The sequence below is a fragment of the Urocitellus parryii genome, chromosome 3 (assembly GCF_045843805.1).
Source record: "Urocitellus parryii isolate mUroPar1 chromosome 3, mUroPar1.hap1, whole genome shotgun sequence".
NCBI lineage: Eukaryota > Metazoa > Chordata > Mammalia > Rodentia > Sciuridae > Urocitellus > Urocitellus parryii.
The window spans coordinates 134,552,683-134,580,002 of NC_135533.1; the positions used below are offsets into that span (position 1 = coordinate 134,552,683).

At 55.8% G+C, this 27,320-nt stretch overlaps 2 protein-coding genes across 7 annotated transcripts in view; one reads left to right on the top strand and one right to left on the bottom strand.

Annotated features, from left to right (window-relative positions):
- Ccdc92 (coiled-coil domain containing 92) overlaps nt 1-2,396 on the top strand; it is a 27,898-nt gene extending 25,502 nt beyond the window's left edge. For all 6 annotated transcript variants that reach the window (XM_026402944.2, XM_026402942.2, XM_026402946.2 and 3 more), the window contains one exon: nt 1,029-2,396. In XM_026402944.2, coding sequence (XP_026258729.1) covers nt 1,029-1,804 — 776 coding nt within the window. In that variant the 3' untranslated portion in view covers nt 1,805-2,396. The remainder of the gene's footprint in view (nt 1-1,028) is intronic.
- Nucleotides 2,397-3,273: 877 nt separating this feature from the next.
- The window catches only part of Dnah10 (dynein axonemal heavy chain 10), a 114,029-nt gene continuing 89,982 nt past the window's right edge, over nt 3,274-27,320 (bottom strand). The window contains exons 57-79 of the mRNA XM_077796086.1: nt 26,282-26,456; nt 21,034-21,215; nt 19,909-20,045; nt 18,798-19,015; nt 17,236-17,457; nt 16,901-17,048; nt 15,712-15,991; nt 15,155-15,384; nt 14,223-14,496; nt 13,123-13,227; nt 12,712-12,866; nt 11,845-11,999; nt 10,226-10,409; nt 9,068-9,268; nt 8,315-8,524; nt 8,094-8,189; nt 7,289-7,460; nt 6,748-6,879; nt 6,360-6,571; nt 6,103-6,270; nt 4,852-5,032; nt 3,758-3,903; nt 3,274-3,420 (exon numbers count right to left, since the gene is read on the bottom strand). Of these exons, the coding sequence (XP_077652212.1) occupies nt 3,274-3,420; nt 3,758-3,903; nt 4,852-5,032; nt 6,103-6,270; nt 6,360-6,571; nt 6,748-6,879; nt 7,289-7,460; nt 8,094-8,189; nt 8,315-8,524; nt 9,068-9,268; nt 10,226-10,409; nt 11,845-11,999; nt 12,712-12,866; nt 13,123-13,227; nt 14,223-14,496; nt 15,155-15,384; nt 15,712-15,991; nt 16,901-17,048; nt 17,236-17,457; nt 18,798-19,015; nt 19,909-20,045; nt 21,034-21,215; nt 26,282-26,456 (4,130 nt within the window). The remainder of the gene's footprint in view (nt 3,421-3,757; nt 3,904-4,851; nt 5,033-6,102; nt 6,271-6,359; nt 6,572-6,747; nt 6,880-7,288; nt 7,461-8,093; nt 8,190-8,314; nt 8,525-9,067; nt 9,269-10,225; nt 10,410-11,844; nt 12,000-12,711; nt 12,867-13,122; nt 13,228-14,222; nt 14,497-15,154; nt 15,385-15,711; nt 15,992-16,900; nt 17,049-17,235; nt 17,458-18,797; nt 19,016-19,908; nt 20,046-21,033; nt 21,216-26,281; nt 26,457-27,320) is intronic.

The following is a 27,320-nucleotide window of genomic DNA, read 5'->3' on the forward strand; positions in this document are numbered from 1 at the left end:
GGAGTTAGATCGATGATGGCGGTCACGATAAAGACAGCCCAAGGAGGGGAGTCCTGAGGGAGCAGACGACACGGACAGGAGGAACTAGCAGGCCAGCCGGCAGTGTGCATTCTGCTAGGCAGGGAGGAGCAGGCTTTAATGGGGGGTAGAAGGGTGGGGAGCAAGCATCCCCGCACAGGGTGGGTTGGAGGAGATCAGAGAGGAGGCAGCACCCAGCCAGGAAGCAGCAGTGGCAGGGGGCAGAGAAGAGACATGTCCACTGGCCACCTGACAGAGGCTGTCGGTGAGCCAGGAGGGGAGGAAAAGCAAGGAGGCTGTCCATAGCCTGTGGACAGGTGAGGGAGAGCTGGGGATGTGCAGACCCAGCAGAGACAGGCTGTGCACGTGTCTGTCAGGCCTTCACAGAGGCCATGCTCTACCCAAGGTGAGTTTCTCAGCATCTAGAAAGAACCAGAGAGCTCTCACCTGCTTCCTAGGGGCCAGATGCATGGGAGTGGGGTGAGGACACTGTTGTGACACTGAGTCAGCATGTATGAAGCAAAGCTTGAGGGTGGAGGGCAGGTCCCTAGGGGCAGGCTGTAGCCGCAAGACAGTGCTAGGGTAGGGCTCCACAGGGGCGTCTAAGCCTGAGAGACCCCTGGCCAGGGAGATGCAACAGCCCGACTTCCCTTCTCTTCAGATCAGACCTTACTGAGTTAGACTGGACAGTGCTCTTGACATTTCAGTTTCAAAACAACACTTTGCAGCAGGCACTTGACAAGTGGCTCCTGAGTGACAGGCAGGGGGACCTGGTAACAGCTGAATCTCTAGCCCCTGGTGAGGCCAGTGCTCTGAAGTGGCCCACTTTAACATCGGTGTTTTCAAGATCTGAGACAGGCTTCTTGCAGCGAGCCCAGTGACTAGGAGCCCCGAGGGCCCCAGGGAGCCCCCATCGGTGAGGGCAGGGCCTCCCGCCGCCCGGCCCTGGCGCTCGCCCGCCTCCGTCCAGCTCGCAGGGTTCTCACTCTGGCCCCCTGACTCCCTCGCAGGAGACGGCTCTTCCAGAAGCGCTGAGCTGAAGAGACGATGTGAGGACCTGGAGGCCCAGCTGAAGGCCAAGGAGGACGAGAACAGGCAGCTGCTGGAGGAGCTGGGGCAGAAGAGCGCCCTGATGGCAGTGCTGGAGAACACCCTCAAGGAGCGGGAGAAGAAGTACCTGGAGGAGCTGAAGGTGAAGAGCCACAAGCTGAGCCTGCTGTCGGCCGAGCTGGAGCAGCGTGCCAGCACCGTGGCATACCTGACCGCGCAGCTGCACGCTGCCAAGAAGAGGCTCCTGAGCTCCAGTGGCACCTCGGACGCCAGCCCAGCTGGAGGCACCCCGCTGGCCAGCTACAAGCCCGCGCCCCCCAAAGACAAGCTGCCTGAGACACCGCGCCGCCGCATGAAGAAGAGCCTCTCCACCCCGCTGCACCCCGAGTTCGAGGAGGTCTACAGATTGGGGGCCGAGAGCCGCAAACTCCTCCTGCGCGAGCCTGTGGACGCCATGCCCGACCCCACCCCATTCCTGCTGGCCCGGGAGGCGGCCGAGGTCCAGCTCATCAAGGAGCGGCCGCTGGTCATCCCACCCATTGCCTCGGACCGCGCAGCAGGCGGGCAGCACAGCCCAGCCCGCGAGAAGCCACACAAGGCCCACGTCGGGGTGGCCCATCGCATCCACCATGCCAGCCCCCCACAGCCCCAGCCCGAGGTGGAGACGCTGGCCGTGGACCAGGTGAACGGAGGCAAGGCAGTGCGGAAGCACTCAGGGACGGACAGAACTGTGTGACTGTGGCCCGCACTGTCCACGCACCATGAGCACCACAGGGAACCCCACCGCACCTTTTTCTTTACCTCCCACGCATGCCAAATTATTTTCAGACCTGTCCACCAACTCTCCTGCTCCTCCTGCCCCACGCTGCAGACGCCACAATACGACCGTGTCCCTGCTGCAGAATGCATAATCTACTAATGCTGTGGCCACCACCCACGTGCCCAGCCGCTTGCTTCCAAGCCCAATCCGTGTCGTCCAGGCGCACTCGTGGACAGGCACCGGCCACAGGATGCACACTGCGCCATGTCCTCGGAGCAGACGGGCACGCGCCTGAGTGTACAGCCAGCCACGCACAGCAACCTCGACCACCCTCCAGGGCAGCCTGTGGAGCAGCTGCTCCCTCTAGAGACCCCGCACCTCCCTCCTCCCCCGGGCGGCACTCATCACCGAGCAGCTGTATGTAGATGTCCAAAGGAACTAAATAAGATGACGTTGCTCTTCATGTCACCACAACCTGAATGTGTGTTCATATTTTTTGTTAGTCTTACCCAAAATGTTCCAGATCCCAACAAACTTTATTTTCTAAACCTGCCTTCCTTCTGTTCTGTGTCTTTTATTAAACCACCTGGGGGAGGGCCGGGAGGGAGCCCGGGTGGGAGAGCGAGCGCCCATGGTTAAGGACAGCCATCCTGCTGCCTGGTGCCAGTCCCTAGAGTTCTGGAGAAGCTACTTTTGTCTTTCGTCCAACTAGCTGTCAGCCACCCCTCCCCTGGTGAAAAAGCAAAGCTTCTCCAGCTGGGCCTGGAGCCAGCCTCTTGGGCCCAGAAGGAAGGGGCACCAATGGCTGCTGGTCCTGGAGGTGCTAAGTCTGCACCCAGCCGTGCACAGACCCAGTGGGTTGGGCAAGGAGCTCAACAGCCCCACAGACCCAGCAGGCAAGAGGGCGCTGGAGGGGGGAGATGGCCGCAGGTGACTGGCCGTCACACACTGGGTGTCATGTGCATCAGCTCACGGGGGCACTGCCTGACCCTCAATAGCTTCAGCCCTCTGGGCTGACACCTCTGAGAGGAGCCCCTGCTTGGACAGAAGCCCCTGTGGGAGTCTGGCTCTTAGGGTGGACTTTCTCAATACAGAGAATCCTTTAAAAAGCAATTTGGGGCTGGGGCAGGGGCTCGGGGGTGGAGCATTTGCCTAGCCCATGAGGCCCTGGGCTCAATCCGTAGCACTGCATATAAATAAATAAAGGTCCATTGGCAACTAAAAACAAATATGTATATATTTTTTAAAAGCAATTTAAAAAATACAACCATTGAGTTAATTTAATGGAAAAAGATTCAAATACTGATTTTAAATGAAAGGAAAATCAGAGTCATCCTCCCTGCCCCCAAGGCCCCCCAAGGAACGACAGGACTGAGGGCTCTTCAGGGAGCAGCAGCACTCAAGACTAGAACTCACGCATTGCCCTGGTTTCCTTCACCCCAGGGTTAGTCGCTATTCAGGGTGAGGCAGACCCCCTGCAGCACCCAGTGAGAAATGTGCCTGGTGGTAAAGAGGTCGGCCTCGAAGACCAGGCCGACCCCCATGGCGTTCCTTCTCATGGAGGTGGTGTAGACGGGCGTCCGGAAGGTGTTCTGCAAGGGAAGGGCAGGTGAGCAGTCATGGTGGAGGAAGCTCAGGGCTGGAGAGAGGTTCAAAGCTGGGACCTGGCCCAGGCCACATGGGGCTCTTGCAGCCCAACCAGATGCAACTACTTCCTGCCTCAGTGTCTGCAGAATTTCACAGGAAGGGAGGAAGGTGTCCCCACACCTCAGGTCTGAACTGCAGCCTGACTCCTATGCCCCCGTGGCTGTTATCAGGTCCCCAAGGCTTCCCCAACCCCACAGAGGTTTCCAAAGGCCTGACTGTGGAAAGCACCTCATCTACTCCCAGGTCAGAAGGGAAGGTGCTGGAGAAGTAGGAAGGCTTCACCTGCAGCTTCAGGCGGTGCACCTCAATGGGGATGATCTTCAGGATGGGCAGGTCCACAACCAGCACCTTGGGTTTGCTCTTGATTAGACATCCCCTTTCTATGTCCCAGTCAGCACCTTCTAGGTATAGTCCCGAGACAAAGCACCCTGGAGACAGTAGGGACAGGCCCAGATAATCAAGGAGGCCTCCGCCACCCTGCCAGTGGCCACTCCAGTGGTCACACAGGTGGAACAGGCACACAACCTCTGCCCCGCCTCCTTGCACATGCCTGGAACACAGCCAGGCCTTTCTCCATCACCTCTGCCCTGCCTGCCTGCCTTTGTAAGAGGAACAGTGGGCCACAAAGGAGTGGGCACAGGGTGGGCACGCAGCCTCAGACCACCATGGGTGCTCAGGCTGCAGAGTTGAGTAGCACCTCGTCAGAGCTGGCAACCCAGCTCCTGGTGAGCCACAGCGGCCAGGGAGCCGCAGAGAAAGTGCTCTCTGGGGTGGCAGGCACATGAAAAAGACAATCCTTTGGCCCCAGAGAGTGGCAGCCAGATACGTGCCTTGCCTCTGAGCCCTGGCTGGGCTTCTGCCGCTGCCACCTAGGAGCTGCACCTTAAACCCCTCTCATGAAGCAGCAAGCGGGGTTCACTCCTTGCAGTTAAATGGCCTCTGGCCAAGGCCCCAGGGAAATGTGATCTCAGCTATTATTTTCATAGCAGTACTCAATGTCTTAGGGATCTGAAATCATGGTATAATATAATGGTTCCAACAGTTAGCCCATGCTGCCCTCTGGCTCCCCCATCCCTGGCCCCCTGGAGGTTTACAGGGAAGCCACCCAGTGACCTTTGCAAGAACTAATTCTGATCTAGGAGCTCATTTCCCACAGGCTAGCATCGCATCCAGGCCTCCCCTGACATTAGCTCCACGGCTCTCAGGGACACAGGTACTGGCCCTCCTGGGCGGCAGGAAAGGGCACACGGACACAGCGATTTTTAAACATGGCCAGCCTATCGTGCCCCACACTGCAACTGCCCTTTGAATTCTGGGTGGCTCTTGGGGAGAAACCCCAAATAAGAGGCCAAGACTCCCTAGCAAGCCAACCGTACCTTGTCCTGCCCTCTCATTCACCTCTTCTGCATCTTGGAACTTGGTCACTTGTGTGAACAGGGTGGACCGGTCCAGTGGCCAGCCATTCTTCCGGCAGGTGGCCTGCACCAGGGCTGTGAGGTAGGACTCTGGGATTTGCAGCCCTGACAGCCACATCACAGGGGGCTCACCCTCATTGACCTGGAGAGAAATAGGCAAGTGGTAGGAGCCAGGGCTACTGTCAGACGCCAGTGTCAGAGCTGGTCATGGAGGGTCAGCACAAGATAAAAGATGTATTCCACCTTGGCAGCAAATTGGTGGTGCTGGCTTTGGTGGCCCACTGGGGAAAGGAGCTGGACCGTCACGTTCCAGGTGGGTTCAAACAGAGCCACAGAAGGACCCAATCAATTTCCAGTAAGGTTCTCATCATCTTCAGGTGGGGAGCCCCAAGCCCAGGCACCATTACAGGCCACTGAGGTTTGACCACATGAAAACCTAAAACTCTTCTGAGGAAAGGGTGCCACAGTCAAAGTCAAAAGGCTCTGGACGAGCTGGAGGAGCACGTACAACCTGGCGCCCAGAGGCCAACTCCTCTGATCCACAAGGAGCCCTTCAACACCAGCGGAAAAGATGGAGTCCTCGGGAACAGCACAACTGAGAACCAAAACACAGCCCAAGAAAAATAAACGCAGACTGTGCAGAAACTTGTAAGATACATTCAGCCCACCACAGCTAGAGAAATGCAGAACAAGACAATCCACTGCAGTTTTCACCTGTCAGGGAGGCAGCGACCCAAAATATAGGTGGCTTCCCCTCCTCTAGAAAACCTCCTGACCACCAAAACCTGAAGGCACAGTCCTCAACCCTTCCCCCGCTGGAATGGACTCGTGAATACACTGGTGTGAGTATTCACAGACGTGCGCGCCAGCATGTTGCACAAACACACCACCAGAAACACACGGGAAGTGACCACCTTGACGCCCATCGGAAGGAGAGCGGATGCCAAATATCCGTGAGGCGTGATGCCTCAGTTCCCAAAAAGAGCCAGTGGGATTAGGGTGTGCTGGGCCAGAACGAGGCTCGAGGCTCACCCAAGACAGGGTGCCCAAGCGAGCAAGGGATGCTTCAGAGTCAAAGACGACGCAGGAAAAGAGCCCCACGTGCTTGTGGGACCCAAGGACATTCCTGTGGCAATATTAACTCCTGCAGAGGTTGCTTCTGGGGACAAGGGTGGGGAGGCGGCTGAGGGAGGCAGGGTGGCTCCCACTTACCCACAGCGTGTACTGGCTGAACCGCCGCAGGAAATAGATCATCCAGTTCCCCAAGGACTTCAAGGTGTCCGGGGCCAGCTTCCTCCAGATATTAGGGATATGCCCAATAAAAAGAGACCTGGCGACATCATCTAGCTCATTGCTCATTCCGACCTCTCCAGCCAGGGCCTGTTGCGGAATCGAGAGCAACAGGCAGACTGCAGCAGAGATGCAGGAGCTGCAGGCCAACATCTGGGCACACGGGGAGCAGAGCTCACCCTCTGAAGCTCCGCCAGAGACTTGCTCATCCTCGTCACGAGCTTGTTGAAGCGCCCCAGCTCCTGCAAGAGCACCACCGCAGTGGGCGTGATCCCTACACCCAGGTACTTCCGGATCTGGTCCAAGTCAAACACCTTGGGCATCTTGTTTTGGATGTCCTTGGCCACCTGGCTGATGTAATCGTCGCGGCTGATGCCACTGCTGGATTCCCCTAAAAACCAGGATACGTTTAGGAAAGCGAGCCATCTGGGTGGAGGAAGGCATGTCCCAAGTCCCCTAGTTCTTGGGAAGGCATCAGCCATGTGGGGAAGCTAAAAAAACCAACCAGGAGCCCCGAGCAGATGCCCAGGCCCTGACCAAGTTTAGGAACCCCCAGAGCTCACTTACCTGTCTGTGGCTGCAGCTCCAGCAGGTGGGCCCACATGTCCCGAGCTGCCTGTGTGTAATACCCAATCTCGGCATTGGAATGAAGGCCAAACACCTCAGGTGTGTTGGCAAGCGGGAGCGCCTCGATGGCTTCTGGAACCCCAGAGAACGGAGGTGTACTGTCATCTGCCCTTGGTTCCCAAGGGCCCACAGCACCCAAGTTCCCAGACGAGCAAGACTAATTTCCACGACTGAGTGGGCCATGTGTTTTTAAGTAAAAATTCCAAACCAGCGGGCACAGAAGTTCTCTGTTACAGAAATGAGCTGTGAGCTTCCCAGGGTCGCTCTGTCCTTCTGGGTGGAATCAGTGACTGCCTCTGCAGGCTAGGAAAGGCCCTCTGGGCTCCTAACAGGCTGAACAGACCCCACCTGACTAGCCAGGATGCCTCACCCCTGTAATGGTCGGAAAAGCCACCAAGACGACCTTAGCAAAGACAACTGTTGGAATTTAGGGTCTCCCCAAAAAGCTTTAAAAATAGCTTTCATATCTGAGAAATCTCACCAACAAATTTATCCTTCACATCACCAACAGGGATTTTGTAGTCCACCTCCTTGTTCTGGAAGAAGTGGAAGGGCTGGAAAGTGTCAAAAATGAAGTCTCCCAGGTACTCGTCCATGTAGGTGGTCAGAATGCGGCGGTCGAAGCTGTCGATGGCGCGTCCTCCATACATGACCTGCGGCCAGAGCCCGTGAGCTTGGGGGATGCACACCCCACTGCTGCACCTGGGCTCCTGGCTCCAGGGGCCACTGGCTTGCCACAGTGAAGACCCACTCGGCCCCGTGAGTCTCCTGCCATCCTGGCCCCTGTGCAGCTCCAGCCCATGGGTGCAGAGGGTTTGTCTGCAAGACGTGCAGTACCCCCTAACTTCCCAAGGGGGGGGAGCATCCTCGGAAGGGCTGGACCAGTATGTCCCTGACAGAGTCCCCAACGCACATCAAACAGGGAAAAAAAGAAAGCAGCCACTGTGTCTTCAGCATTGGGGCCACTGTCTGAACCAAGTACAGGCCACCAAGACAGCGTCCCAGCCACTCCTGGAGGGCCATGGTTTCCAGAGCCCAGGGCCCAGGACGAAGGTGCCCGTGCCGTGCCCAGGTATGGCTAGCAGAGCACTGCTGACTCCTTGAGGAAGCCTGGCATGAGCCCCGGGCCATGAATCTAGCTCAGGAAACCCCCACGTGACTGGAGGTCACGGAAGACAGAACAGCTTGGTGGCGAGTGGGGGTATTTCACCAGGACCTTAGGGGAGGGGAGCAGAAGCAGGAAGGGATTATCCAGGGCTCCCAGCTGCTTCCCCAGGAGCTCCTACCTCCCCGATCAGGTACTTGAGGCTGCCCCAAGGGATCCGAGGGTCCTGCTGCTGGAAGGCTTTTGTTAAGTATGTGTTCAGAATTTCCATGCAGACCTTGAGAGAAAAGGAACAGGCGGTCACAGTAAACCAACAAGGCCTTGAGCGGAGCCCAGACGGCTGAACAGCCCGCGTGGGCCAGCCCGGGAGCAGAGGCAGGAGCCGCAGCCCCGCACGCTTGCCTGGAAGTCAGACTCGTTGAAGTCGTAGGACACGTTCCAGCCGATCTTCCCGAACTTCCTCCTCTCCTGCACCACAGCATGGAAGAAGGCCAGCACGTAGACCAGGGGCTTGAAGGCCGTGTGCGGGCACTGCTCCAGCATCTCGGGCGAGATCTTGAAGTACGTTGCCCGCATGTTCAGTTTGAGCCCATTGGGTGGCTCCGTGACAACCTGCAGAAAGGACAAGGAGGCAGACCTAGACGGAAGTCATGGACCCGTGGACGCAGCTCTGAAGAGGGGGCAAGCCAGAGGTCATGGCTTGTCCTCCTCCCCTCACAGCAAGTCCCTCCTCCAGGGCCCAGGAGGAGAAGGTGCAGGACAGAAGCTGGTGGAGAAGCCCACCCCACTCCCCCCGAACCCCAGATCCTCAGCTGTCAGAATGAAAGTTAGGTCTTCCCTCCACCTGCCCCAGAGAGGGAGATGACGAGACCTCCCTGAGAATAAATCCACCAGGTGCATAAACCACCGAGACCTCCCGCCACTGCCGGGCCCTGCAGGCTTCAGTGGTCTGTCCTCAGAGATATAGGGGAGCTTCAGGACACATGAGGCTCATGACAGCCACCAGACACCACCAGAGCATTTGCAGGGTGGGTCAGGGAGGCTGGTCACAAGCCCCACCTCCAGCACGTCCTCTGGAGAGGCAGAGATGGGGCCAGAGATGGGGCACCCGAGCACCCCCCAGCAGACAGGCAGCCCTCTGCCTGTCCTGCAGACCTTTAAGGACTTCTGCAGGATCCCAATGGGGAAGTCCCTGGTGGGGTCAGTGGTGAGCCACAAGCGGAAGTCTGGGTGGGGCTTGGTGATCCTCTCCAGGGACTTCTCCAGCTCTTTCAGCCACTTGACCAGAAGGTGGCAGTTCTGCAGCATCAGCCACTGCCCACGAGCCACCGCTGTCTCCAGCAGCTGCAGGGCCACCTGCACAGAGGGAGCGGGAGGGGAGGGTGGGCATCCCAGAGCCACAGGCAAGGGGTGCCCACTCCACAGAGGCCAGCGGAGCCAGCGATACCAGAGCAGCTGTTGGAGACTCTATCTCCTTGGGGTTTCCTGCAGCCACAGCCTACGGGTCAGTGAGCGCCCACCTAGCCCTCATGGCCTCCCCAGCCACAGAGCGCCAGCTTCCCACACAGCTGCACCTGGAACTCCCTGAGCAGGCGCCAAGCTCCACCACCCGCCAAGATGGGCATGGCCCTGGGTAGAGAACAACCCCAGAGCTTCCCAGGAGGAGTTCAGAGGGAAAGCAAGCCCCCCACTCAATAAAATCTTGGTTTTTGAAATGACTTCAAACTGACGTGAGGGCTGACCTTAAAATCGCTTCCATTGGTGGGTGGCGCCCACGGCTCCTGACACTGTCACCTCACAAGGGCGGCCAGCAGCAGAAACGTTTGCCAGAGCCTCGCAGACAGACCACAGCAGAGCTGGGACCTCATGTGTGACCACCATGCTCACCCTCCAGCTCCGTCCCATGCTGCACTGCACTTACGGGGCAAGTTCTAACTGGGTGTGATGTGGTACAGGACCCAGCAAAGACTGAAGCAAAGCAAACTCAAGGCCCAGTGCGGTCCTGGGCGCGGCACCCCTCACCCACTTCCTTAGCCAGGCATCACAACAATCCTGAACCCCAGGGGTCATGGCAGGGATCCAGGGAGAGAATGAGCGTGAGAAGGCTCTGACAACAGCAGAGGGCAGGGTCTCTTAAGGAGGCGGGATTGCAGCTATTCATGTGGTCACCTTCCAGCACTCCATCTCTGCCCTGTGGTGGGAAACCATCAACCCAGGTGCGGAGGGGGCTCTCAGCTTACATCTCAGCTTACATCCCTAAAGGAGGCCAGGATCTCACCTAAACTGCCCTTGTCCCTTCCAACCACACATTACCTTTTCTTGACCTTGACCCATTGCGAGAAATTTGAGGCGGTTTCCTCCAAAACCAGTCCTCTCGGCTAGTTTCATGAGGTCGCTGGCAGGGTCGGAACCAGGACTCAGGATAAACACAATGGGAGACATGGGCGTGCTCTGCTCAAAAATGCTTTCAAAGCTGATCATCGGGGGCTGCACATACCTGGGGAAAGAAACGAAATTGAAAAACTCTCCCGGAGGGCAGCCCAGGGCCAGGGTTCACCCATCTGATCAGTGCCATCTCTCCCAGAGTCCAGAACCTTCTGACTATTGCATGGTCCTGGTTTGAGAATCTAGTTTTTACAAGCGTCTCCATGGTGGATGGTAAACTCCTGGGGACAGGGGCTTCCCCGGCTCCCGTTAGCACAGGGTATGTGCATGTCTGGGTGCCCTGCCCTGCCTTCCAGGTACACATGCTCCTGGCAAAAAACCCGAGACTGCGGTCAACAGTTCCACAGGCAGGCCCACATCTGGATGGCTTATTTTTCTTTTTTTAATTAGTTGCTGCTAGAAGCTTGGCCCCCAGTGTGATGTTATTTTTGAGGCTGTGGATGCTCAAGAGGTGGGAGCTCCTTCCAGGAGGTCAGGTCACGGGCACCACCTCTGGAGGGGGTGAACATAGTTCTCCTTGCAGGAACCGGGCACTTCTCACAAGAGGGCCTGTTGTAAAGTGAGGTCCCCCATATGCTTGGGTCCATTACCATGTGGCTGGGTCCCCTCCTGCCTGTCTCTCGTCATGACACAGTCAAAGGGGCTGCTGCAAGATGCGGATGCGGTGCCATTTGGACTTTCCAGACCCCAGAGCCAAATCAATCTCTGTTCTTTGTACATTACCCAGCATCTAGTATTTTGTTACAACAATTCAAAATAGTGAGTTGCCAACACAGAAAGAAGGGGAGATTCATGTTTTAAAAAAATCTGAATTTCTAGCTCCTTTCAGAGATTTAAAGTTTCAAATCACTCAGCCCCATTGCCACCTGCTATGGACAGGAGCTCAGGGCAGCTGCCCCTGTGGCCCAGACTTGACTCCAGTTTGCCCCAGTGCCCCCAACCCCACCTCATCCCTCATTCCCACAGCCCGTGGGACACAAGGGCACAGCTACACCTGCAACCTGGAGGGATCTGTCTGGCGCCACGCTCAGCTTGGAGCTGTTTGTCTAGTTTGGTGCCACCAGACGCGTTGGCCACTGAGCACCTAGAAGGTAGCTGTCCCCTGACATGTGCTGTGGCGAGTTCACCCAGGATTTTGAAGACTAAATGCCTCCCCAAAGCCTATAAAAATCTCAATGAGGTTTATATTGATTACATGAAAAGTTAATGCTTTAATATATTCAGTTATGCGTACTACTCATGTGTCGTTAGTCATTAATTTAAAATAAAATATCAAAATTTCATCTGTTTCTGTCCAAGTGTGGCTACTGGAAAATCAGAAGTGAAGAGTACAGCGGTATTTGTCTGGAGCAGCCCTGTCCTGGCAAGACCCTCAGCTACTGCGCACAGACCAGGCTCACAGTTCTCTGCTTCCTGGGAGTCCAGGTGGAGGCGATACCAGACATCCCAGCCACAGGAAGGACCACAGAAACAGAAGACATACTTACTTCTCCCCCATGATTATGGTCACATAGTCTGTCACCGCCCGATACACCCGGTCCACACGGAAACAGCGCAGAATAAGCAACTTCTGGAAAGGAGTGATGCGTTTATCGTAATTCAAGGGAAATGGGAACTGCTCTAGCGAGTCCAAGTCGTACCACTGGGAAAAGCAAGAAAAAAAAATCATTATGACATCAACTCAGAAATGACGTAGGCCACCATTTCCATGAGAGGGCCACATCTTTTTTTTTTTTTTTTAATTTTTTTAGTTGTAGTTGGACGCAATACCTTTATTTTATTTATTTTTATGTGGTGCTGAGGATCGAACCCAGGGCCTTGCATGTGGCTAGGTGAGTGCTCTACCACTGAGCCACAACCCAGGCCACCACATCCCATCTTGAGCTTTAATTTTCTAAATCAGAACTGTGAACATCAGAAAGGGAGGAACCAGGTTTCCTTCCCTGTGGTTTTCCTGGTGCCCAACTAGGGATGCGGTACCTGGAAGATGCTCAGTAAGTGTCTCCTGGATGGACAAATGGATGGATGGAGAGAGGGATGGGTGGGTGGATGGAAAAATGGATGAATGGAGGAATGGGTGGATGGACAGCAGAATGGATGGATGGAGGGATGGGTGGATGGACAGATGGACAAATGGATGGACGGATGAATGGACAGACAGATGGACAGCAGATGGATGGATGGTCCTTCTACCCAGCTAACTGAATTGAACAGAGGAGTTTCACCTTGGAGTGAGTGGGCATGGATTACACTCTGAATGGGGTTTTCAAAGGAAATTCTCACTCCCAAGGGGCAGGTATGGTCAGCTGGAGGTTGCTGGCAGGTGGAAAAGGGGAGAGAAGATGTGGGCTCACCTCCTGCCAGAGGGTGATATTATCCTCCACGTCACCAGGAAGCTGCCCAAACTTATTGGAAAACATTTCTGATAGAAGAATGACGTCCTCCCACCCCTGGTCGGACAGCCACGGGCAGGGCTTCTTCCTCTGGCTCTTCTCCAGGGAGATGTTTCCTGAGATGGGAAGAGAAGAGAATGCCCTGGTGCTGCCCATGCCCAGCAGGCGGCTCAGCAGCTGGGCTCCTCTGGCTTAGGGGGAAAGTCTGCTTCCCAAGGAGGCAGGGTGGGCGTCCCTGTCACCAACAGCACAACAGCATTGCTGCGCCCCCAGCCCCCAGGCAGGGCGGATGCTGTGAATGGAGCCAAAGGAGCCCTGCGAGCCATGCTGCCAAGGAGAGACTGGGAAAAATGAAGACAGGTGAATCATTACCTTTTAAAAAGAAATCCAATTCTTCCTGGGGGATTTTTCCCTCGGCTTGCTCTATCTTGATGGTCATGTTGAAGGAAAAGAGTAACTTGTGCTTCTCGAACAGCCCTGCAGAGAGACGCCACAAAGGGGGCTTCTAAACCCCCTGGGCAAATGCGGGAGTCTGGGCGGACCCTGGGCCTGCAGGGCCTGAGGGGCGACTCTCTGGCCCTTCACAGAGAACATCTGCCGACCTGTCCCAGAGACACAGACTGAAATACTCACAGATCGATGGTCCCAGTAGGAAGCTGAGGGTCAAAACAGCCCTGGCTGGAGGGGTTGTGGGAGGACCCTTAAATGATTCTACTTTTTAGATTCAAAATTTTCCATGACAAAAAGTTTTTAAAAATTACGAGGTGAAAATCAAGAATGCCACTTTGGAAAAGAGTTTAGCAGTTCCTTAAAAAGCTAAGCAGAGCTACCACTTGACCCAGTACTCCCACTCCTAGGTATACACAAAATCTAGAGAATTCAACACATGTTCAGGCTGGGAGTGCAGCTCAGGGTAGAACACGGGACACTCATAACACACAAACACACAGACACACAGGTTCACACAGAAATGTGAATGTGAATTCCACAGCAGCATTATCCTAAGAGCTAAAAACCACGAATAGCCCATATGTCCATCTACCAACGAACGGACACAAAATGTACCCTACCCAGACAAGAGGACAAGCATTCAGCCACAGGAAGGGTGGATCCCGGTACGGACTTCCAAGTGGACACACCCTGAAACTGTGTTCCATGAAGAAAGGAGAGCCACCTGGTGTGTTCTGTTGATGTGAAATGCCCACCAGAAGCAAATCCACGGGCTCAGAAGGTAGGTCAGGGGCAGCAGGGTTAGGGGAGAAGTGGGTGGCGAGGGGCAGGGGTCTCATTTCTGGGCTGATAGAGTAGATAGTGGCCATGGCCACACAACTGTGAATCCAAAACAGACTGTGGACTCCTCCTAGGGCATGAATCACGGTCTCTAAAGGGCTGTTCCAGACACTGGCCTCGGTAGGTCTCAGTAGGTGAAGTGTCCGCACACCTGCCCCGGGCAGTGGGAGAACCTTGCTCACCTGTGCAGCCGTAGTTGTAGATGTTGAAGGTCAAGGTGTCCATGATGTTCTTGAGCCGCTTCATGAGGATAGAATCTGGCAGCGATTTCTTCAGGGACAACCCAAAGACCTCCAGGAAGGCGCTCAGCGAGTACTGGTACATGGAGTTCACCAGCGCCATCTCGGACAGCACGAAGAACAGGATGGCTCCCCTCCTGGCGGCCGGCCGGTAGCCATCCCGAAGCCTGTCGATGTCCAGGGCTGTCTTCTCCGCCAGCTTGAGCTTGTCTGACACCTGAGAAAAAGCCCGAGTTATCCTGGACACAGCCAGGAAGACCCAGAGGACAGGGCAGGGCAGGGCAGGGGACGGCAGAGAGGACCATGCAGTGCTCGTGGAGCCCACAGGGGCCCAGGGTGTCCGCTCTCCTGGGAGACCTGGTGGGCGTTCGTAATTGAGTGGCCGACTAGAGCCCCCGGTTACAGCTGCCCCCTTCATTCCTCTGGAGGGCTCCAACCCCAACTCCACCCCAGGGTTGTTTTGGGTGCTTTGGTGACTCTCAGGACATTCAGGACAGGAACAGGAAAAGATCCCACTTATGCCCCTGGACTTAAACCTGGGCGGACATGAGGCCACACTCATGTGAGGCCAAAGCTGGCAGAGAGAGGAGATCAGTTCAGGGGTGAAGAAGAAGGGACGGTGGCTCTGCCCTGTCGACTCTTCTGCTTCCTGAGCTGATGACCCTGCTCTTGACGCAGGCCAGGTGGAGCAGGTTTCTCCCACTCTCCACTGGAGGGTCCCTGGGGCACCTTCATGATCCCCCTCCCTGCAGCACACCCTGATAGCGGAGCCCCTCCTCATCAGCCAAATCCTCAGAAGAGTCAGAGCCAGAACCTGCTGAGTGCTCAGAGCCCGCCCAGCTTGGACCCGCCCCTCCACGGCCAGTGGCACGCACCTCTGTGGCCTTGGACTTGGTGTCCTCCAGGGTCTGCACCAGCTCCACGTTATCCAGCATGTTCCCAGTGGAGGTGGCCAGCTCCCGGAGGAGGGAATCCTCCAGGTCCTTCAGCAGGTTCTTGTTCTCACTCGTCTCCTGGATGAGATGCTCCCGCTGCTCCTCCAGCTCGCGCCTCTCAAAGGCCACCAGCACGCTCAGCAGCTGGTCCTCCAGGCCCTTCAGTGTGACTGTGGGGACAGGGAGTGGCCCTCACATCTGCAGCCAGCTCCAGGCCTGCAGCACCTCTCCCATGAGAGCCCAGGGCAGGTCTGAGACACAAGGACGCAATGGCTCCCCGCCCAGCACAGAGGCCACCTCTCCTCCTCCAGGTGAGAACACCTGACTCCCAAAGGCCTGGGGCCTTCCAGGTGTCGCCCACCCGAGAGCTAACCCTGAAGATGTGCTTATGAAGGAACTGTCCAGGAACTGTCCAGCGAAGGGCAGCCCAGGAAGGCCTAGAGGGGACTGGTCTCAGCGGGAACCCCCTAACCTCACCAGGCTCCGTCTGCTCTTACCGGTGTAGTTGATGACCATGGCCTTTCCAAACACCGATGGGCTGTACCTGGGGTTGGCCAGCTTGGTGTTCAGGTAGAGCCTGAAGTTGGAGTCGTAGTCCACCTCCTTGTCCCCCAGGATGATGAACTGCCGCCCCTGCGTGTACTTGATGTTTTTTTCTAGGACATTGTCAATCACAGGGTCGATGTACTCGTCCACATCATGGAAAAGAAAAGGGGTCCCGTACTTGATGGACATCTCCAGCTGTTTCAGGAAGTCGGAGTCGTTGAAGGAGGCCACCTAGAAGACAGGGGCAGGAGCTGAGAGCCGCACGCCTGCCCTTGCCAACTGTGAGGCCAAGCGCTGCGCAGGGGGTGGCTACACCCAGAAATGGAGGAGCCAGGGGCGGCAGGAAGAATCAGGAGGGAGCAAAGACCAGAAAGATAAGGACACAGGAAAGCCGAAAGCCATTAACTTGATCGTGAGTTCAGCAGGACATGTCGGGCCCAGGGACCCTAGTCCTGGGTGCACACCCAGGGAACCCAGGATACTCGTCCCTGGGCACAAACGTGTACAGCGGCCTTGCTCAGAAGCCTCAAAGCAGAACAGCCCAGGGCTTTTCAGTGGATGGATGATAAACCAACACAGCATGTCCACACTGTGGAGGGACTCAGCCGTGGGACAGGCAAAGCACTGTCATAGGGGCAACATGGAGGAACCTCCAGGACACCAGGAGGCCAGTACTGCAGGAGCCCCTCACACGACAGGGGCATGAGAGGCGAATCCACAGAGGGAGACACCATCATGGTCACCAGGGCCTGGTGGGGCCAGGGCAGCGGAGGGCTCAGCGGGGCCATCACCAGGGGATGCAGCATTTTCTCTCATGGTGACAAGTCTTCCAAGGCTGACCGGAAACTGTCATGCAACTCTGTCAATGCACCAAGCCCACCGGGCTGCACCCTTTACGTGGGTGAATGGTGAGGTGCGTGGGTCCCACCTCAGTCAAGCTGCTGCTCCCACTCCACCTGCTATCACGACCCCACCCAGGCTCCAAAAAGCAGAGAGGGAGTGAGTGTTGAGGGCCCATCCCAGGAACGCACAGGTGGGCAGTGGAGGGCAGCCACACCAGGCCAGGGGGGCAGCGTCTCACTTGGCCTGGGTCGGGGGTGGGGCGGGGCGGGGCAGGGCGGGCCGAGGGACCAGGCCTACCCGCAGGTTGTTCCTCTCCTCCTTCCTCTTGATCCAGTTGAGCGCCTGCTGCTGGGGGTCGATGCAGAGGGGGAAGCGGCTGGCCCGGGTGGTGAGGATACCATTCTGCACGGAGAGCTCATCGGGGGGCAGGCCCTGGGAGCCCCACCTGAGAGGGACGGCAGAGGAAGACTGACCTCTCCCACCACACTGTGACCCGATGGCTAATGGAGATGGGATGAACCTTCCAGAACCCATCTACTGACCCTCAGGCTGCTCAAGCTTCCTCAGAAAGCTGCCGTCCCCACCCAGGCAGACCCTAGCCTGATCCCCTCCAGCCCAGGGGCACCCCACACCTGCTGATCTCAACGTCATCTGTGAGCAGATTCTCTAGTCGGAAAGGCTGGCTCAGGGGGATCTCCCGCCTCAGGATGTCGCTCTGCCACACCTGATTGACCATCTCGTCCCGGAACTCCCAGGTGAAGGCGCCCTCATAGCTCAGGAAGGCCGCGCACAGCAGACAGTCCCCCAGCAGCTTCACCCGCCGGTGCTTGAGCTCCTCCAGGTCTTTCAGCCACCTGGTGGGAGAGGAGGCTGCTCTGAGGGCTCCCCTCCCGCCACCATCCCAAGAACAGTCTGCAGACTCCTCTAGATATTCCAGAGTGCGTGATAAGTCATTCTAGACTATGGTTTCCCTGAGGTTAAGGTTTAGGAGAGGAAGATGCTCATTACCTGATGTGACGCACTGAGCTATGCTACCACACTCCACAAAGACATACAAACCTGTGTGTCAACTTCAACAAACAGGTTGGCTAGAACAGGAGGAGGAGGAGGAGATTGTTTAAAATCAGAATAATAAACAGATGCATTTTTCGACTGTCATCTCATGCAAGAAGATTCCAAAGAGGAGCAGATAAATGAAGAGTGACCCTCAGTTCTCCACAACTAAAGAGGCACTAAGAACAACTACAAGAAGAACATTCCAGAAGGACCCGCTCAACAGGGCCAGCCAGAGGGAAAGATTTTTAGGGAGATTCTTTTCTCCTATCAAGGGAGCTTGCCAGCGTTTCCCTGCTCAGCCCACCGGCATTTTGAAAGGCAGGTTCAATTCCAGGACCCTGCACAGCTCGAGCTCCAGCAGGGGCTCAGTAAACCTTAGTGGGACTCTTTAATCTTAACCTGTTTACCAGGTGGTAATCCCACTGCTTCAAACCCCTTAATCCAAAACAGTACTAAGGCCAGCACAGTCAAGAGCTCAGGTCCTACCTGGCAAGAGAGTTCTACCCAGGACCCAAGAGAGCGAACACTCCACTTGGCCTCTTACAGTCAGTACCCAGAGTCTTACAGGTTTTAGGGATACTGGAAATTGTTTCCCACAAGCAGAAAATAGTTTCCAGTGCTTTCTACGTCACACTTATGGATGCCAGATTAGAAACAATCATTCTGTCTCATGGAAAAGCATGGCCAGTCTCACCCACAAATATCAAACAGCCCCACCCACTTCAGATTGCGCCTAGGACAGACAACAGCTGTACCCTTAAAAATTACCTCTGCAGTGACAGAGGTGGGCCCCTCTTCTCATGTCCTTTAGAGGCACTCAGGGGTTAAAGGTCACCAAGAAGTCCACATACCCTAAACCTCGGACAGCTGCTGGATGCAATAGTTTTCTCCAGATCTCTGCCCTGCACTGGCTCCTCCAACCCTTAGTGGTGACTCCATAAACGGCCCTCGGTACCCAGTGAGAGCTGTCTACAAAACGGCCCTCGGCCACCTCAACCATGACAACCACAAAACAACTCATCACGTGGTTTTTCTGATGGAAACACAAGGTGAAAGGGAGACTCCACAGGGAAGGGGATGGTGCCCACCAAGTCCCATGGGGCCCTGCTCGTCGGGTGGGACACATGCGTAGGCTGACCTGACGTTTTCTGATCCTAGACCCGAGATGAGTTTGTCCGCGGCAATCAGCCGCCTCTCCATGATCTCGGCTTCCTCCTGGAGCTTCTGCTTCTCGAGGATGGCGGCCTCGTACTTGGCCCCCAGCGCTTCCAGTTCTCTCTGGATTGCAGCCAATTCATTCTGGATCTTTTCCAGTTCCCGTTTAGTGAGGTAGAAATTCCGCTCCAGCCGGGCCACCTAAATGAAGACAAACTGCAGGTCATCTCAAGGGACCATGGGGGGCAGTGGTCAGAGGGTTGCGGACCTGGGCGGTGTCCACACTGCACTCCTTAGTAGTTCCAACCTATGACTATGTCACGTTCAGACGCGAGGCTTCTTTTCTGAGTTACCCCCTCAAATGCCGTCTGCAAAAGCTCTACATCCCTTGGCAAAATGACATCCTGTACCCAGGACAGCAGATGGCTGGATCTTCATGGGTACTGAGGTCATAGTGAGAGGACACTGTGGTTCTGAGTCAAAAACTCAAAAGAATACACTGGGAACCAGACTGGGCTTACTAGTGGTCCTAAATTTTCTGAGTAAAAAAAATTCTGCGTTAGAAAGCACTGTCAAACTAGGACTCAAAATGAAGAGCTCGGCCTGATCTCGTTGTTTCTAGGGTTCTACATGTTAGTTCACCCCAGTTGTTCTCAACTGGGCTGATATTATCCCCCAAAACACGGCAACATCCAGAGACATTTCTGGATGTCATAGCCTGGGGGCAAGGCCAGGGACACCACTACACATATATGAAGCACAAGGTGGCCCCTAAAGAGCAAGCTGGCCCTCCCCCAAAGCCCAGAGCCCAGGCTGAGGAGCTCTGCTCCACCCAGAACAGTGACACGGACACCTTCCTCCAACACTTTTGGCAGGAAATTGGAAGACCTTCCAGAGCCGGCCGTGTCCACTCCTGCGACGTCTAAGCAAGCTGGATTTCAGGGTCACCATGTACTGGGGGAAATGTTCACAGGTTTCCGAATCTGCCAGAACTCTCCCAGCAAAGCTGCAGCCACGTCAATCCTGACTCTAAGACGTTGTCGACGGTGGTGACTGGTCTCACACTGGTCTCACACTGGCGGAGGGGCGGTTACCTTTTCTCTCTTGGGCTTGATCTCCCTGAAGACATCACAGTAGCCCATGACGGCCTCCACGAACTTGAGCATCCCGAGACCAGCTTTGCTCACGGCCTCCATTTCCTCAATCGTGGTATTGAGGGTCTTCAAGAGGCCTAAAGTCAAAGACCCCAACCCCACGGGCTTAGTGTTGGGGAAAACAAAACCGGAAATGAGCCTATTGACAAAGGAAGGGCAACTGGCTCCTTATTCCTTGGTGACACTGGAGCTGAACCCAGGCAGCTCCATGGGACATGTGGGGGACCGGCAAAAATGAGTCTCACACACATGGCGTTTAAGATGTGTGTGGGGGCTCAGCCACTGCTATTGGGATGTCCCTGGACCCAGGGGCCTCCGGGTGACACCCAGGAGCCTGGGAACCAGCGTGTCAAGGGGTCTCATGACTGAGCACACGGTGGCCAGGCACAGGCAGCTGACTGGGACTTGGGGGCCACTCTGGCCTCCGCCTGCACCTCACCCCAGGTCCTCTCCCCGAATGGAAGCCACTCACTCGGGATCAGGCAGAGGGTACACTTGGGATTGGGCACTCACTGCTCTTGTCTGTGTCTGGTTGCTTTTGCTTCTAAGGGGGTGAAAAGGAGCCCTTGGCGTTGGGTCTGAGGGGACCGTGACAGTATGAACCTACACTGCTTTTTGCACAGCTGTCCTTCCGCCTAACCGAGCACGAGAGCCGAGCGCCCGGCAGGGGCAGGAGTCAGCCCAAGGGAACTCAGTGTCTGGGAACCAAGGCACAGTGCTGGCTCTGGGAGACGTTGTCCCCTCCCTCCTGCCTATTCTGAGGGGTCCATGGAGACTTTACTGGGGGGAGTCAAGGTTAGACCGTGTGCACTGATGGGACACAGAGGACAGGCTGGGCCAGTCCCAGCAAGATTGTTTCCTGCTGCTCAGCCAGACAGGCAGGGGCCATCAGCTTCCTCTCTCCCTGCCGTTTTCCTCTGGGGACAGTCAGTAGGCTGTCCACCTGAAGGACAGTGGTGACCCTCTGATCTCAGGGAAGGCCTGCCCCTGGTAAGCCCCCTGCCCCGCTGCCCATCCTCTGTAGGGTGGGGGCAGACCTAGCTGGCCGCACGTCCCCACACTCACCCTTGATGCTTTTAACCTGGCTCTGGGAAATGGAGTCGAAGTCGAGCTCCATCAGAGACCGCAGGAAGTTGGGGTCGGACATCATGCCTTTGGCAGTCTTCCAGTTGAGCTCCTTGTAGCCCTTTATGATGAGGATGCACTCGCACACAGTCTGCACCTGCCTCGGGGGCTTGGCAAAGGACCTGGTGGGGACGGGAGTGTGTGTGGGTCTCGTGGGGGTGTGGCTGGGTCTGGCCGGTGCTCACTCCAGGAATGAGTCTGAGAAGCCAAGGACACCAGGTCCCCCACACACACACATGGGGTCCTGGGTGGGAGCTCTAAGGGCAGGGACAGGCCCCCTGTCAGGTTGGATCAGGCCCCTGGAACCCAACTGAGCCTCAGAATCATGGGGGTGGGGACAGGCATTAAAACACCAACCCAGGCCACCCTGTGCAGCCAGGTCCACAGGTTAGAGCAGAGTCTGGGAACCTGCCTTTTAATTACAACCCCCATGACTACTTAGATTAAGTGGTGGCTGCATCACTACTGTCTTTATCACCATCAACACCATCATCTTCCCGTTTACTAGGTAAGAAACAGGCTGTGGGCACTGGACCATCCAGTGTTCACACAGCTGGGCTGGAGCTGGGCCCACGCTTTGGCTCCTCCAGGATTTGGCCCTCATTGACGTCTATGGCCTCAATAGACTACCTGCTTCTCCAACACCAGGCGCCTGAGTCCCCCAGAGAACCAGAGCCCAAAGAAACAAGAGACAGAACAGCATTGGTGCAAAGCTCCAGCAGGGCCCAGCAGGCCACAGGGTAACTTGCTGGTGCCAGGGCCACCAGGCAGCTGCAGAAAGTGCTGATCTCCAGACAAAGCTGTGAGGAGACAGCGAGAGGAGTGGGACGAAGGAGCCCAGGAGGGGAGAGGGAAGAGCAGGAGCCCAGGAGGAGAGAGGGAGGAGCAGGAGCCCAGGAGGGGAGAGGGAGGAGCAGGAGCCCAGGAGGGGAGAGGGAGGAGCAGGAGCCCAGGAGGGGAGAGGGAGGAGCAGGAGCCCAGGAGGGGAGAGGGAGGAGCAGGAGCCCAGGAGGGGAGAGGGAAGAGCAGGAGCCCGGGAGGGGAGAGGGAGAAGCAGGAGCCCAGGAGGGGAGAGGGAGGAGCAGGAGGGGCATGGGCCTCAGGAGGGCCTGGAAACAAGGTGTGGCCTGGCAGGTGCCCAGACTCCAGTGTGGTGCTCCAGGAGGCAACCCCAAGTAGATGGGGGACAGAGAGAGAGCTGGAGGGGGGCCAAGCTGACCAGAGAGCAGGCTGGAGACCCCATCCTGGCAAAGCCTCCTCCCAGACCTTGCAGATAGGCTGGGACAGAGGGGCACAGGCTCAAGGACAAGCCAGGGCAAGTGTGGGGCAGAGGAGGGGCAAACTAAAGTCCAGCTCTCAGCCTGTGATTACAGTGATGGCCCTGAGTCACCAGAGAAGGGGTTGATTCTGCTAGCGTTTGCTGCTTACAAAAGCTGGGGACACTGCCAGCTGGCTTTGAGAGGTCTCCTCCAGGCCTGGTGAGAGCCAACCCTGGGCCACTGCTCCCAGTAACCAGGGAGGCAAGGACCAGCAAGATGTTTCCAGACATAAGATGGAAAGAGCCGTGGCCCAAGTGGCCAGGTCCTGAGCCTGTGGGCGAGTCAGGGCCCAGCCAGAGGCCTCAGCGTGCCAGCCAACACAGTGGGGACATGGAACCAGGCCCTTCCAGCTCTGGACTCTGAGTCGGTGAGGTGCCGGGTGGCTGAGATGTCTGAAAGGCTAAGGCTGCAGATCAGAGTAGGATTCCCTTCTTCCTCCAAAACAAACTTGGGGGTGGGGGAGATAAGACTATTGCTGCCCTCCTGAAGAAAGAACCATCGCAAACCCCACTCCCCATATCCCCCTACACTACCCCAGGCTCGCCAGCCACCTGCTTTTCCCCGAGCCAAGCTCTCACCACCTTGGAGGGCGCCCCCTGAAGCCAGGAGCACAGACTGCAGGCTCCTGTGGCCGGGCAGGACTGCCTGGCCCAATGCCACCAGCCCCAGGGCATGTTCAGGATGGCAGGAATTGGATCCAATGACTACGGAATAAATGGAAGGAAGAAAAGCACAATCATAAGCCAGCGACAAAGGGCACCTTTATACTCCAACAGCAGAGAAACATCCGCTTCCAATCTCCATTGCTCTTCATCTTCCTGGCTTAACGTTTAATTATTTCTACAAAGGGGATTGAGCATTATGGACAGGAAGTGCCCTCCAAGGAATTAAGGTTATGAAATTGTCAAGATGTAAGTGCTGGCCCATCAGGCTTGCCATCCCAAAGACCTAACAAAGGCCAGACTGCAGTCGTGGGGGATGGATGGCTGGATTCAAACTCACACAGGACCCCGGCAAACAAACAAACAAAAAACCCAAATAGATCAAAAAATTTTAAGTGAAAAAAACTGAACCATAAAGGTACAGAAAGAAACTGTGCTTTGTGTCACCATCTGACAAGAACAAGGCATTTTAACTGACAGGATATTAAAAGGAACAATATAGAATACTGCCACATACACAGCAAAAACAAACACACACACAAACCTTGTTAATAAAATCAAACAGCCAAGACAAACTAGAAGATATCTGCACTCACTGTATGAGTGGATAGCTAATCCCTGTCATACAAAATGCCATTTGGGGGCTGAGGGCTAGCCCAGGGGCAGAGCAGGTGCCTAGCTTTCAAGGCCCTGGACTCCATCTCCAGCTCTGCAAAAAAGAGAAAGAAAAGCCCCTGGAAATGATTAAGAAGACAAAAGCAACAGTAATAACAACAACTTCACAGATAAACAGAACACGAGACAGCATTTTCCACAATGAAAAAAAAAAAAAGGCCACCTCACGCTAGTTAGAACTACACAGATGCCACTCTCCACCTATAAAAGCAGCAGCAGAGATCCAACGTCAACAGCGCCCTCTGCTGGTGAGGGAAACAGGCCTCAGGCGGGCTGGGGAGGAGCAGGTCCCCCAGGGCCAGGCATTATGAACCACACCCTTGGACCCAGCACCACGGCCAGAAACACACCCCGTGGGGGGCTTGCCCAGCACACGGCAAAGCAGCCAGGTTTGCTCTGCGTGAAGGCAAGGGACTGGAGGACAGCTAAAGCCACAGCCACAGGGCCTGGCTGAGCAGACTGCCTGGCCCGACACAGGATGGGACGGTTTAAAATAACAGGGTGTTCCCACATGCGCGCCTATAGCAGATCTCCAAAATGCAAGCAGAAGAACATAAATGGTGTGCTTTCATTTGTCCACCCTCACTCTCAAACCCTCGGACTCCAGCAAAGGGCTGAAGAGAGCCTCAAATATCAGGTAGCCTGGGAAGCTGCTGGGCTGGGCTGCAGCACGCCGATGTGACATTGGAACAGGACAATGGCTAAAGCTGTGCTGGCACTGCTTAGGTGCCCAGCCCGGTCTGAGGATTCTTCACACACTAGGGCCTTTTATCCTCACAACCGCCCTGACTCATCGGGGATGACTGTCATCGTCCACATTTTACAAGTGAGGAAGCAAGCACAGAGAGGTTAGATGACAAGCTGAAGGTCACAGAGCCTTAGACAACAAGCTGAAGGTCATGAAGCTGGTAAAAGGCAGAGCCATGCAGGACTGTATTCCCTGCTCTAATGGCTCTTTTTTTTTTTTTTTTTTTTTGTAATTTTTACCATGACAGGGACAGAACCCAGTGCCTCACACATGCCAGGCAAATGCTCTACCACTCAGCCCCAGCCCCAGCCCTCCACAATAGCACTTCAAACCATCACTCCCTTTAGGTCTTTAGGCCATCGGCCACTTTTAGCTCTCTCAGGCATGAGGCCTGTCTAACTCAGGGATGCATCAAGTTCTCCACGTGACCCCAGGGACCCCCCCTCCCCTCCCTCAATCAGGGGGACACTGCCTTCCCTGCCCCTCCTCTCTAGATGCCCTTCAGCATCCTTCCCAGCTCTCTAAGCTGCTGCTGGGAGCCGCCCATACCGTGTAGCCAGAGGTGGGGTGTTTTCCTTGAAAATGCAGTTGACTGTCCCTCCTATCACCTGGCCCACACACAGCCCCACCTTGTCCTGGCACCTCCATCTGCCACCCAGCAGGGACATTTATAGCACCCGCCCTAAAGCTCCCATCAGCACCACACTCTGCAGAACATTGGAGGGATGACTTGTTGGTCACATGGCAGCAACTCTGGTGTCACTCAGGTCCCCTGTGCAGCAGGGACTGAGTTCCTGTTCAAGTTCCCATACAGGAGAAGGGCCCAACCTTTTGTGAGATCCGCATGAGACACACAGGGCACAGGGACACAGGAGCGGCACAGGAGTAGGAACAAGGTGAGACCGACTATCGACCTGGAAGCAGGAGCCTCTCTGGGTGGGCAAAGCGGGCAGCCAGGCCTGATCCTCCTGGGGCTTTCAACTTATCAACCAAGTCCACACACGGCCCTGCAGAGACCAGGCTACACAGGGGAAGCTCACCTGCCCACCCCCACTGGCCACTCCTCCTGATAGCAGGTGACAGGAGTGGTTTACAGAATGTCTGGGGACCATGACAGTGACCCACTCCCCACACTGCTTTTTTTTTTAGTTGTTGGGCTTGGGCTTGGGCTAGAGCACTCGCCTAGCATGTGTGAAGCCCTGGGTTCGATCCTCAGTGCCACATAAAAATAAATAAATAAAATAAAGGTATTATGTTTGCCTACAACTAAAAATTTTTTTTAATAAAAAAGCATTTTTTAGTTGTTGATGGACCTTTATTTTATTCATTTATGTGTATGCGGTGCTAAGACTCACACCCAGGGCCTCACACATGCTAGGCGAGTGCTGTACCACTGAGCCCCAGCCCCAGCCCTCCCAGTGCTTCTCTATAGAAATGGATGGGGGCTGAGGCAAGGCCTCCTGCTGTTTCCGCAGGGTGCTGGCACCCTGGCCTGTTAGAGCACACACTGGCTTTTGCAGAGGACAGAGGAGCACCGTTCTACCCCTGCCTCCTCGCAGCCCTGCTGATCCCAGCCTCCCTGGTGAGCTGACCTGGGTTCAAGGCCGGCAGGCATGGCTTCCTGGGCTGGGGGCCAGGGTGGCCACCTCACCTCCAGGCCTCCCTTCTGTCTGTAAATGTGGGCAGTAACGGTCCCTGTGTACAGTGCTCAGCACTGCGGCTGGCACCTGTGGGCACCAGCAGAAGCAAAGGGGCGGCCGCAGCACACCTGGGGCCCCCGTTACCTGATCTCCGTCACGTCCGACTTATCCAGCTTCTGCAGCTCCAGCTTGGCGGCCTCCAGGATGGGCATGACCTCGGCAAGGGCTGTCTCGGCCTCCGCCTTCTCCACTGCAATGATCTTATTCTGCTCCTCTATCTCGATGGCCTTCTCCTCCGCCAGCTTCTTCTTCTCCTCCGCTGCAGGGCAGCGAGGCCGTGAGCAGCTGAGCCTCAAGTTCTGGGCCACACGGGGCTCAAGGGAACTCTGGCCAGCGTGACAGCCTCCGGCCTTGCCGGTGGGACAGAGTCCTCAACATGCGGGGTCTGGACACCTAGTGGCTTCTCCAACTCTGCCTCCCTCCACTGGCCCACCCAAGTCCACCCACTCTGTACCATGGCAGGTCACACACCTACCCCTGCCTGGGCAGTGTCGGCTAAGGACCCAGTGCTGCCTGAGATCTCTCTCTCTCTCTCTCTCATGTCTCATATTTACTCAGAGCCAGGCCAGCAGCCATCCCCTCTAGGAGGGCTGCCCTCTGTCATCTCACGCTGACTGCTGGCCTCCCAACACTGACCACGGTCAGAACCTTCGTCCAATCCCAGAGCATTTACTGTCTGCTGCCTCCAGGATGCACACACCTTCCCGGGCCTGGAACCCAGTCCCCATGGGCCTGGCCCACAGGAGGTATAGTGGGGTGAACAGTGTTCCCCCAAAAGTCAGGTCCATGGGGACCCCAGGAAAGGACCTTATTTGGAAATAATGTAATTAGTTAAGATGAGGTTACCCTGGGCTAGGGAAGCTCAGGTGACAGGTGTCCTTCAAGAAGTTTAGGCCTCACATTTGACACATGTATTGAATTATCTCCACGTTGCCATAAGTCTGTACAATTTTATATGTCAAATTTTTTCTTTTAAATTAAAGCCACGGGGGGGGGTTGTGGCTCAGTGGCAGAGCGCTTGCCTAGCATGCACGAGGCACCCAGCACCACATAAACAAACTATAATAAACAAAATAAAGGTACTGTGTCCATTCACAACTAAAAATTTTTTTAAATTAATTAA